This window comes from Lepidochelys kempii, chromosome 7 (assembly GCF_965140285.1).
Source record: "Lepidochelys kempii isolate rLepKem1 chromosome 7, rLepKem1.hap1, whole genome shotgun sequence".
Taxonomy (NCBI): domain Eukaryota; kingdom Metazoa; phylum Chordata; order Testudines; family Cheloniidae; genus Lepidochelys; species Lepidochelys kempii.
This window is the reverse complement of record NC_136386.1, coordinates 19,003,229-19,013,716: the sequence shown is the minus strand read 5'-3', so window position 1 is coordinate 19,013,716 and position 10,488 is coordinate 19,003,229. Positions and strand designations below refer to the sequence as shown.

The 10,488-nt window shown below is 41.1% G+C and overlaps 2 protein-coding genes and 1 non-coding gene across 8 annotated transcripts in view; 2 read left to right on the top strand and 1 right to left on the bottom strand.

Moving 5' to 3' along the window:
- Positions 1 to 2,249: 2,249 nt before the first annotated feature.
- LOC140914124 (cullin-associated NEDD8-dissociated protein 1) overlaps positions 2,250 to 10,488 on the bottom strand; it is a 42,469-nt gene continuing 34,230 nt past the window's right edge. For 5 of the 6 annotated variants that reach the window (XM_073351245.2, XM_073351246.2, XM_073351242.1 and 2 more), the window contains one exon: positions 8,464 to 9,999. In XM_073351245.2, the coding sequence (XP_073207346.1) occupies positions 9,772 to 9,999 (228 nt within the window). In that variant the 3' untranslated portion in view covers positions 8,464 to 9,771. Of the gene's footprint in view, positions 10,000 to 10,488 lie in introns of all 6 variants that reach the window. The other variant, XM_073351241.2, reaches the window with a different exon arrangement.
- RPL32 (ribosomal protein L32) lies at positions 2,831 to 7,437 on the top strand. Its single transcript, XM_073351248.1, has 4 exons — positions 2,831 to 2,939; positions 4,306 to 4,406; positions 4,701 to 4,882; positions 7,257 to 7,437. Exons 2-4 carry the CDS (start codon positions 4,311 to 4,313, stop codon positions 7,384 to 7,386), a joined length of 408 nt encoding a protein of 135 aa, XP_073207349.1. The 5' UTR covers positions 2,831 to 2,939; positions 4,306 to 4,310; the 3' UTR covers positions 7,387 to 7,437.
- Positions 4,100 to 4,239, top strand: LOC140915430 (small nucleolar RNA SNORA7). The gene has a single exon (XR_012160167.1). It is a non-coding gene; the product is annotated as a small nucleolar RNA SNORA7 (small nucleolar RNA).

Genomic DNA, 10,488 nt, shown 5'->3' with positions numbered 1-10,488 from the left:
AGTTTTCATACTATACGGAATGCATGTTTTAGCAATTCATTTTGAACTGTATCTTCTTTCTTCAAAACACAGTACATGTAGCAGCCAAATGGAATTTATGGAGATCTCTCAGTAACATGGATTATGGTTATTTAGCTATGCTGTATAAAATTTAACCAGACAGTTCCAGGCATAAAGATCTTTCCTTGAAAATATTTATGAACAGGCTAGTTAGTAAATAGAAAAACTTTAGAACAGTGAATGTTACGCACCTCACAGTACTGTGAATAGCTGGTGTCAATCAGAAAAGTAAAGGAGTACTAGTGGCACCTTAGAGACTAACCAATTTATTTGAGCATGAGCTTTCGTGAGCTACAGCTCACTTCATCGGATGCATTCAGTGGAAAATACAGTGGGGAGATTTATATACACACAGAACATGAAAAAATGGGTGTTATACACATTGTAAGGAGAGATGTGTATGATAACACCCATTTTTTCATGTTCTGTGTGTATATAAATCTCCTTACTGTATTTTCCACTGAATGCATCCGATGAAGTGAGCTGTAGCTCACGAAAGCTCATGCTCAAATAAATTGGTTAGTCTCTAAGGTGCCACTAGTACTCCTTTTCTTTTTGCAAATACAGACTAACAACGGCTGCTACTCTGAAAGCAATCAGAAAAGTGTAGTTACAAAAATGCCTCAAAAATAAAGATCAAGGTTGTTTTTTACATTAAGTGATGGCTTTATTCATAAAATACAATGTACATGATGGATTTTTTTTTTTAAAAAAAAGATCTGCTCTAAGAATGATCTTGGAAAAGGTCACTGGCCTGTGCTGTGTAAGAGGTCAGAGTAGATGATCACAATGGCCCCTTCTGGCCTTTGAACATATGAAACAATAAATGGGTTTATTCAAATTGTTAAATCACTAGTCACATTGGAAACTTTCAGAGTTTAAAATTCTAACGGTGATGTCTGCTGAGCAGGTTGAATGCACCTAGTTCATTGCTGAGTGACCCAAGTAAAATTCAAGAGAATGCGCCAGCATGTGTTAATACTGATTGGGCTTGAGTGGAACGTTAACTGGCGATCAGCAGCACTGCTGGGGAGATTTGGGACCAGGAGCAAATGACCAGTGGTGTACTGCTATTTTAACAGAAAATTACAAAGTATAACATCCCAAGAGATCCCAGAGTGCTTTGCAGGCATCATCTGCTACTACTGAAATGCACCAGCAAGCAGGTTGGTGTGGTAGTCTTTACAACTTCTCAGTCTGTGCTCCTCAAATAACCCCTGCTCCACACAGAGCTTAAAGCCATAATTAGGGCCCCCTTTATGCAGATACTGAACTTTAAGCACAAGAGTAGTCCCATTAACTTCCAGGAGTCTACTCAGGAGTTTAAAGTTAAAACAGATACATAGGTGCTTGCAAGACTGGAACCTAGAACTAGAATATCTCGACAGGAGAGGATAGAAACAGGATCTTACAAAAATATGATAGAATCCTCAAACAAGCTTAGCAAGGGTATAAATGGGATTCTGAAGGAAAAGATATAAACAGATAAAATATGTTCCCAAAGACTTGATATACCATTGAAAGTTTTAAGAACATTCTAGTCCCAGGGTTCTCTAAAAGTACATCCACTCAACAGAGCCCCACTTGAGTCCCTGTTTAGAATCCATTGATTCATTTCATTTTATGGTTTAGCCCTATCACAGTAGGTACCTGGACCTCCTAGGTGCATGCCATAAGAGAGGCAGCAAACTACCTCCTGTGGCCCTATGGACTTATAGGGTAGCCATATAGGGTAACCTCACCCTAAAGTAAAATTATTAGAAAAATACCAATTTCTTCCTTTGCTGGTAACCTGTAGTGACTGTCAAATTATCCCAAAGCCTATTTTTAGGAAGGGAACTAAGGGATACATTTTAAAAACTAGAATTGCAAGGGCAATGTAGGAACACAGAATGCAGTTATTGTACCTAGATTTGGTTATATCCTCAGGGTGAAGAGCTAGTCTTGTCATAAGTGCCAGGTGGTTTTTAATCACCAGGGCAGCCAAAACTTCCCAGCTTAGTTTTACATCCTGTCCAGAAATATTACTAATTGCATGATCCACTTAGATCCAGTTGCAGGAGGACTGAAACCTAAGTAAAACGCAGAAAATTAAACATTGCCTACAGGGAGAGCTTTGAGAAAAACACCACAGTTTGTGACCTGTGATAAAAACAGCAAAAGTTGACAACACTAGCAAGAAACAGACATTTAAGAAATATTTTATCTGGAAACTTCCCCAGAAACCTAAGAAAAATACTTTATATTAATAGAAAATACATCGTGAAGAGTTGCTATGGGTATCTCTATTAGTATTACATTATTATAAAATATTGATTTTGTAAAGCAACATTTTATGCAACCAACAATCCATATTTGGAGCTTTGTTACCTGACAATTTCCCTTGAAGACGCAGGAAAAAAACAGTGTTAATGAAATGAAAAAAGTAAATAAATTAATACAGCCAAAAAAGCTCAGTAATCTGCCCTTGGGTGCCATGTGGCATCAAATCTGCAGTATCCGAAACCTGCCACTAGATGGCCCTCAGACAGTTGTATCAGTACTGGCGGAAGTAGCTTCATTCTCGCTCCTCTGGCCGTTGCCGATGCCGTTGACGGAAGTTGTTTGGGACAGGTCCTGGCAGATTATAGTTGCTATTATTGTAGAAAAACTACGAGTCATTTTAACAACTGTTATGCTCTGAAATAAATACTCTTTGGTCTTCATCTAACCAGCGTAGTTATCACGGTTAGGAGGCTGGTTCAGATTCCCCCTTTCTGGGTCGTGATCAGGGATCTGGCCTGCCAGGACCTTCAGGAGTCACCTCATCAGCCCGCGCGCTCTTCCGCTCGCTCTCTCTCAGCGGCGCTGCCTCTCAGGGTGGCCGCCATTACCAACTGGTAAGTCCCGCGCCCGCCCGGATCCGTCGCCATCGGTGCCTGGGGGACCTGCTAGCCTGGCCCTGCAGTCTCCCGAGGCCCGTTGGCGGCCCCCTGCTTTAGCGCGCCGGGGTATTTCCCGGCGGGGGTGGATTATTGCGGCCGCGGAGCCGGGTTCGGGATCCAGGGAAAGGGGGGTTGGCGAGCTTGGGGCTGTGGGGGGGCCGCGCCGGGAGGGGCGAGTTCTGGGCTCCGCGGCCGAAGGGGTGGCCTCGCTCGCCGGCCCTGGGGGAAAGCAGGGAGTAGAGCAGGCGACCCCCCGGCGCTGGTGACCGGAGCTTTCTTCCTTCTCCCCGCTCTGGGCCAGACGGGGGAGGGGTGGACGGGGGCGGGGTTCTCTGAATTCTGGGGGCGCCGGGGCTGCAGCTTGGGGAAGCGGGGCATTGTCCCCCCCACCCCCGCAGGGGCTCCAGCGTCGCCTCGGCTGCGCGCCTGGAAACCCGGTAGCAAGAGAACTGCTTGGGGCGTGGGGGAGCGAGGCGTAATGGAAACCTACAAACCAGCACAAGGGCTTGGCTGTAGGATCCCCCCCAAATGCCCTCCTCCCTCTGAGTGGCAATTTACTCACACGAGTGACGGCCGCGCGGTCACTCATCTACTCTCTTTATACTACTGTGCTGAACATCCTAGCTGAGCATCGTTCACCGGTAGTCAACCAAGATCGCACTGGAAATCCCAATTTAAAGTGGTTGCATAAGCCTCTGTGTTGGCCAGTGGAAGTGGGAGCCTTGCTGTGGGTAAGGGAAAGCCCTTGAGGGTCAATGCTAGAGGGAGTTATTGCATTGCATAGGAGAAACCAAAAAGTTCTTCAGTGGACAACTCAAGTTGAAATAGCATCTGCTGAGGTGATGCTGAAGAGCTCTAGCTGGGATGGGGTGCAAGATTATATTTTCTTTTCTAGTTTGTATGGAATGGAGACTAGTACGTGCTGCAAGGATGGCTTTTTGACTCAGCAGTTTGGGCACAAATTGGAAGGAGTCCAGCAACAACCACAGAATTGGGAGGATGGGCAGGATCATTTGGGAATTAAGCTCCTAAAAACATCTTGTTGAAGGTCTATATGACATGACTTGCAAAGACATTTTATTCCCAAATAATTTTGACTTGTGTGAGCAAAATGGGACCTCCCCGGGACCGCATCTGGAGAGCTTTCAGTACTCTTCCAGCTTCGGAAGCAGGAGGGAGAACTACTGCAGAGGAATACCCATTCCATTACTAGCTTTGGAAGTGGCTAGTTAATGGAAGGCAATCTGCTACAGGTTTGGTTGAGATAACTTATTGCCATCTTGTTTTGTGTTCTTTCTTATCCCTGTTTTATCTATTTTAGACACCATGCCTGCCCTCCGACCCCTGGTGAAACCTAAGATCGTCAAGAAGAGAACCAAGAAGTTCATCCGCCATCAATCAGATCGCTATGTCAAGATCAAGGTATGCATCCCTCTGACCAAAAAAAAAATTGGAGTGTTTAAATCTTAAAGTCTGAGGCGTGATTATATTTAGGAGCTGTTATGAAGTAAAACATAAAAAGTACCTTTAATTATCAAGAATCAGAAATGTGGATTTTCTTTAATAACACTATGGTAGAGGTTCCTTGCAGATGTGCTTGTAATGTTGTAGGATGAGAAATGTTTGAATGAAAAAGACCACGTCCACCCTGAATCTTTGCATTTATTCTTCATGATTGTGCAATTGTATTCTTAAAACTTCCGTGCATTTCCCTAGCGCAACTGGCGTAAACCAAGAGGTATCGATAACCGAGCTCGCAGGAGGTTCAAGGGCCAAATCTTGATGCCCAACATTGGCTATGGTAGCAATAGAAAGACGAAACATATGCTGCCCACCGGATTCAAAAAGTTTTTGGTCCACAATGTCAAAGAACTTGAGGTGCTGATGATGAGTAACAAGTAAGTTGGGAAAGATCTCTTAACCTACCCTGGTATTCTGTGATGCAGGTTTACACTTCAGTTCTGTTGTAATTTTGTGATCAAAATCAAGGTTCTCAAGGGGCGGGGTGGGGAGCAGGAGTCCGGGCAGGTTGCAAGGGAGGGGAGAGATCTAGTGAAATAGTTAGAAACTGCTAGATTTTTAAGCCCGAGTGAGATGATCTGTTCTCTCTTCCTCCTGCCTTTGCCTCTTGCTGGAGCTACTCCCTCTTCTTGCCCATCTATACCATGCTTTGCTCCCAGGAAGCACCATGCCGTTATTCAGGGCCTTGGCTCATTGGGGCCTCAATCATGTTTGGAGGCCTTTGAACACTACTGACCTATGAATAAGAGGATGAACATGTAGTCCTGCTTGTCAAAGTATTTGACTCCTTGACATTTCTAAGTGGAACTTTACTGGAGCAGAATGTGGGAGGGGATGAAACTAAACTAGCCCTACCCCGCAACTGCTCTAACTACCCTTGTACAGCATTCCTGTCCCTCAGCAATATCAACTTGCTGACCAGCCTTCACCCTCCAACTCAAAACCAAGCCATGGTTTCTTGCTGTTCCTGTAATACCACAGTTCTTTTTCGAACACCAAAGGACTGTAAGATTTGACCATAAAGGATTTTGGGAATTGAGGTTAAAAATCAAGGTTGTATTTGAGTTTTGGGGTCCTAGGTGGAGAGAGGTTGAGAACACCTTGATTAAAAACAGAATCTTGGCTGTACCTGCCTTCTTGTTTCCCCTTCAATCATGTCCTCTTCCTGGGATGTTAAACATTCTATTTAAGTACAGTGCATCGTCTTCAGCCTTTAGGAGAAGATCATTTTATGATCAAACATTCAAAGGCTAGAAGTAATTTTGACCTTTGATTAAACAAACCCTAAACTCTGCTTTTTGTAGATTGATCTTATTCCTGTGAGACAGGTTTCCTGAGTAACTACATTATAGAACCATAAAAATGTAGGGTGGAGGGGCCCTGGAGAAGTCGTGTAGTCCTCACTAACTAGTGCTGAGCAGGACCAAGTATAGAGAAACCACTGTCAGGAAAGGCCTAGTTAATCTGTTCTTTAAAAATTCCAGTGATGGGGATACAACAACCTTCCTTTTAACTTATTTCAGTACTTAAACTTATTAACTGTAACGATAGCTAAGTATCATGATTTGGTTTTAATATCACATCAAAGTCAGGGTCTGCTTTGGCAATGTGCTGAATATTTCAATGTCTACAAACTGCTGCAGCAGCATCCTAGGAAATAGTACTAGGCAGATGGATTTACTTTCATTAACTTGACATTTAGGTGCTGGAAAGACAGTATTGATTTAGGAATCATGTGCTTGCATTTTTCTTAATATAATATTTGCTAAAAATTGCACAAGCAGAAGATCATAGGCATATGTACTAGCTAATAGAGGCTTTATAAAATGTCAAACTTAATTGTTTAAACAGTCACCTTTTACCCTTGTAAATGCATCTGACTTTTGTGTATTGTAGGAAACCTATTTGGTCCCTGGTATATTTTGAATTGCATTTTCTCACTACCGATTACATTTTGCTGTAACTAAACTGAGCTGGAATTATTGGTGGTAGGGCCTGAGTTGCAACTGGCATGAGTGGATGCAACTTAGCTGTTTTCATTGGATCTGTGCTGCCTTATTCCAGCAGTAACTTGACCCTAGGATGTTATAGGGATAATACAGAGAAATGGGATCAGGAGAAGAAAATGCAGTTGACATTTGAAGAAGAGAACTGTAGACAGTTCGGTAGCAGAGATGGGGAGTGTGTTGCTACTTGGGATCAGGAAGCTGGTACTAATATCATGTGATTTGACACACTGTCCTACTACAAGAGTTCATCTACTGCAGTAGACAGATGAGAAAGGAAACGAAGTGCAAGTGGAATGTTTGTGGGCTGTTAAACTTGTAGATTTTGCTAAAATACCAGCTTAAAACCTAAACTGATCTTTAATTAACATGGTGTTTCAGAATTTAGATTTAATGTTTACATTCAAATTTAAGCCTATTTAGTCCTAGTTATAAATAGTCCAGAAGAATGTTGCAGAGGAGTGTCTCACAAGAGGCACTGTGTACACTTTAAGCTGTTTATTTCTAACTGCCTAAATCATTAATTCTCATTGGACACCAATTAATGCTATATTTGGTTCTTCAAATATTTATTTTTACTTAGAGCTGCTTGCTTGTTCTTTCCCAACAGAATGCATGCACACTTAACTCAATGTTTCCATTCTTGTGTTGCTTAAAGGGGGAGATCTTTTTTCCTAGACTGTGAATTGAATATTGGCCTGCTTTATGCTGCTGAAATATTGATTCTCTATCCATATTTTAATAGGTCTTATTGTGCAGAGATTGCTCACAATGTTTCCTCCAAGAACCGCAAGGTAATTGTAGAGCGAGCAGCTCAGCTTGCTATCAAGATCACCAATCCAAATGCCAGACTGCGCAGTGAGGAAAATGAATAAATGGGCTCCTCCTTTGTGTAACTGTATTTAATAAAATACAAAAATCCACAATGTGGTGGTGTGTGTTGAATGGTTGTATTAAGTCTTTATCAGACCAGATATCAATAAAGCTGATCTCCCTATAAAATACTAGTGAAAAAGTGAGATTAAAGGCAGACTGAGTGTGTCAGTTTTCCCTTGGTGCTGTTCTTAAAAAGATGGAGGGAAGGAACTGCACTATAACTATGGTGTGAAGTTGCACTGGTACTGAATTAGTCTTTTTCATAGTGTAAGTGTAGAAAGCTTATTGACTTCAAAATGAGGCTGCTAATGTGGGGGGAGGGGCTACTATACTCAGTACTGTTACACTTTGGCTAGAGCATTTCTAAACTGCCAGTTCACTTCCTGTTCCATGGGGGGTGGAGAAACTATGCTGAGCATGTTGAATTTAAATACAGTAAGAAGCTGAAAAGGGAATGGGAGCACAGCACCCCTTGAATTGCCCCACTGCTCCTTCTGTTAAGGAACACTAATATTCCAGGAAGTATAGTAGTACACCATGCTGTATGGTTAAGACTAGTATAAATATTCCTGATTTGGGCACTTGCCTGCAATCTTAGCAAGTTCTTGTAGTTAAGAAGTTTGGAAGTATGCATTCAAAAAAGTGTATAGCTTTTTTTTTTTTAAATTGAGTGATGCTGCAACTCTATACTGTGTATAGATGACTTGCATCCATTAACAGGTATTATTCTTTGCTAGTAGAGTGAATACACCTAATGCTTTAGAGCAAAGTAAAGATTCTGCTCTAACTACAAGATGGGATACCTGCACCTGAAGCTTGCAGTGTTGGAGCATAGCATCTGGAATGCAATCTTCAGAGAATTATTTCCTCTTCCTGAATGTAGGGGACATCACTCATTTTGCGTTTACTTAATAATAGTAAAGGAATAAGCCTTTTTAATGGTCTTCTGAAATGTCACCTGAATACATATCCCTACACTAGTTTGAGGGGCAGGGACTAAGAGCAGCATAGCTAAAATGCTGTGGTTGACTAAATGTGTTTTACTTCTATTAAATATTGAAGTAGAGGAGCAGATACAGCTTCAAAAATACATCTTTATTTTCCTAGGATGCCACTTGTACCAAGTGGAAAGGTCTCACTCTGCACTGTGAATAGGACAGTTAAAATGTTTCACACTAACCACTCGGTCAAAAACAGGAAATGAAAGATTACAAATCCATGGCTGCAAGAAGTATTATGGCTTCATTCTCTGGTTTGCCATTACTCCATCTGTTATTCCTGTTACAGAATTTTCCCTGTGCAGGGCAGGATTTGAGCAAGACAACTAATGACAATAAGTTCTTGTATGGTGTGCAAAAGAGCTAATTTACATTCATGCAACTTCATAGTTGCCCTATACTATTTCACTAGATATCTGATACCAGAATACTGAAGGCAGGTCTCTTCTACAGCAGTATGCTGTATTTCTTCAGTTCTACTGACTATAATTCGGAATACATCAATGCTTTGGTGTCTGACAGTCACAGCCAAGAGTCTAGTTACCCAGTGGAACGCTGCTGGTAACTTAATGCAGGAAAAGACTGGTGCATATATAAAAATTAAATACTTTTTGTGGAAAATTTAAAACATGCCATTCTATTTTGGAAGACTTTTGTTACTTTGTACAGTACAAAGTTCTTGCTTTGCCTTTTGCTGCCATAAATTAGAATATCAATAAAATAGAATTTAGCTACAATGAAAACCTGTAAAGCTTGAAAGATAAATTCTGCTCAAGTGCAGTTTATAGTAAACACAGTTAATATCTTAGTGTAGGGTATCTTTCAATTTTGAAAAACAGGGCAGGGGTACTGCCACTTAACTCGTTCTGAGTTTCAGGACATTTGCTCTTAAATTTTTAACTAATGTTGTCTAGTGAAAAGGATAGACCTTCTGCAGACAAGTTATTTTGGATAGAAATGCATGTGTAATGGCAAAAAATGAAAACTAAATTGCCTTTAAACTACTGTCCTTATTCAAAATGATAGTGCAAGAAGTCCTACAACAGGGGGAAACTTCCAAGAGACAGTTTCTATTTTTTTAGTAAAGAATTGTAATAAGTGTAGATAGCCTCACTTAAGCCCTTTAATAACATGCTGAATAATTTAATACTTGTTTTTCACTCCCTTTGCAGCACACAGCCCTTTTAACCTTAGTCTCATTGCCAACTTATAATTTAATCAGAAGTCTGACTCTTGTAGCTGAACTAGCTGTCATTTTCTTAAAACACATCACCTTTTTTTTAAGCTAGGCCAGCTTTGAGACATTCTTCTTCCTGCCTATGCAGCATCTGTTTCAATTCTTGTTGTGGGGGGAGGAGAGTGATATGGGAAAGGATACAGAGGACTTTAATTCATATCCATTGATTCTGTGGTAGGTAATGAAGCTGAATCCTTCTGAATGCTTTCATAGAGTGAAGCCATTTCAGGATTGGCTCTGATTTGAGAAGCAAATTCAGCCATCACTGGACTTTTCTCTACTTCAGGGATGGTTAGTAGAGCAGCTACTGCCCTCATCGCTGACCGTTTCAGTTCATCCTGCTTTTCAAATTCCTGTTTCACCGAACCAGCTTTTACCTAAAAAATTTAAAACACTGCCCTTAAATGGGGTCTGGAAAAGGATGAACATACACACGAGGACTGTACACAGTCAAAGTGAGAGACAGGTGGGATATTTTCTAACTGGAGAGGAATTCATGGTGTTTTTCAAAAGCAATCCATGTGGACATAACTGATTTGAGAGAGATCAGAATTAAACTGACAATGAGCATTGTTGAAAATGCCCACAGTAGTTGTACTTTATCATTATGATTATGAACGTGTATTCACAAAAGGCTATTTCTGCCTTGATACCTACACACCTCCATTAGCAAGTGCTATATAGATACATCAGTTTAAGTTACACATCTAAAATAATAAATTCTAGGTACAGTACAATACACCTGGACAAACTAATCAACAAAACTAAATTTCCTATTGGCAGCCCATGTGACTAGGTATTCGTGACCTCAATTATAATTGCTCCACCTATATGTGAAGTTAATACTATTACATGAAATCTAGTAG

Excerpts from the sequence above, each read along its gene's own strand:
- RPL32 (XM_073351248.1), top strand. The coding sequence starts at position 4,311 with ATGCCTGCCCTCCGACCCCTGGTGAAACCTAAGATCGTCAAGAAGAGA. Across the intron at positions 4,407-4,700 it reads ATCGCTATGTCAAGATCAAG|CGCAACTGGCGTAAACCAAG; the intron begins GTATGCATCCCT and ends GCATTTCCCTAG. Across the intron at positions 4,883-7,256 it reads GTGCTGATGATGAGTAACAA|GTCTTATTGTGCAGAGATTG; the intron begins GTAAGTTGGGAA and ends ATATTTTAATAG.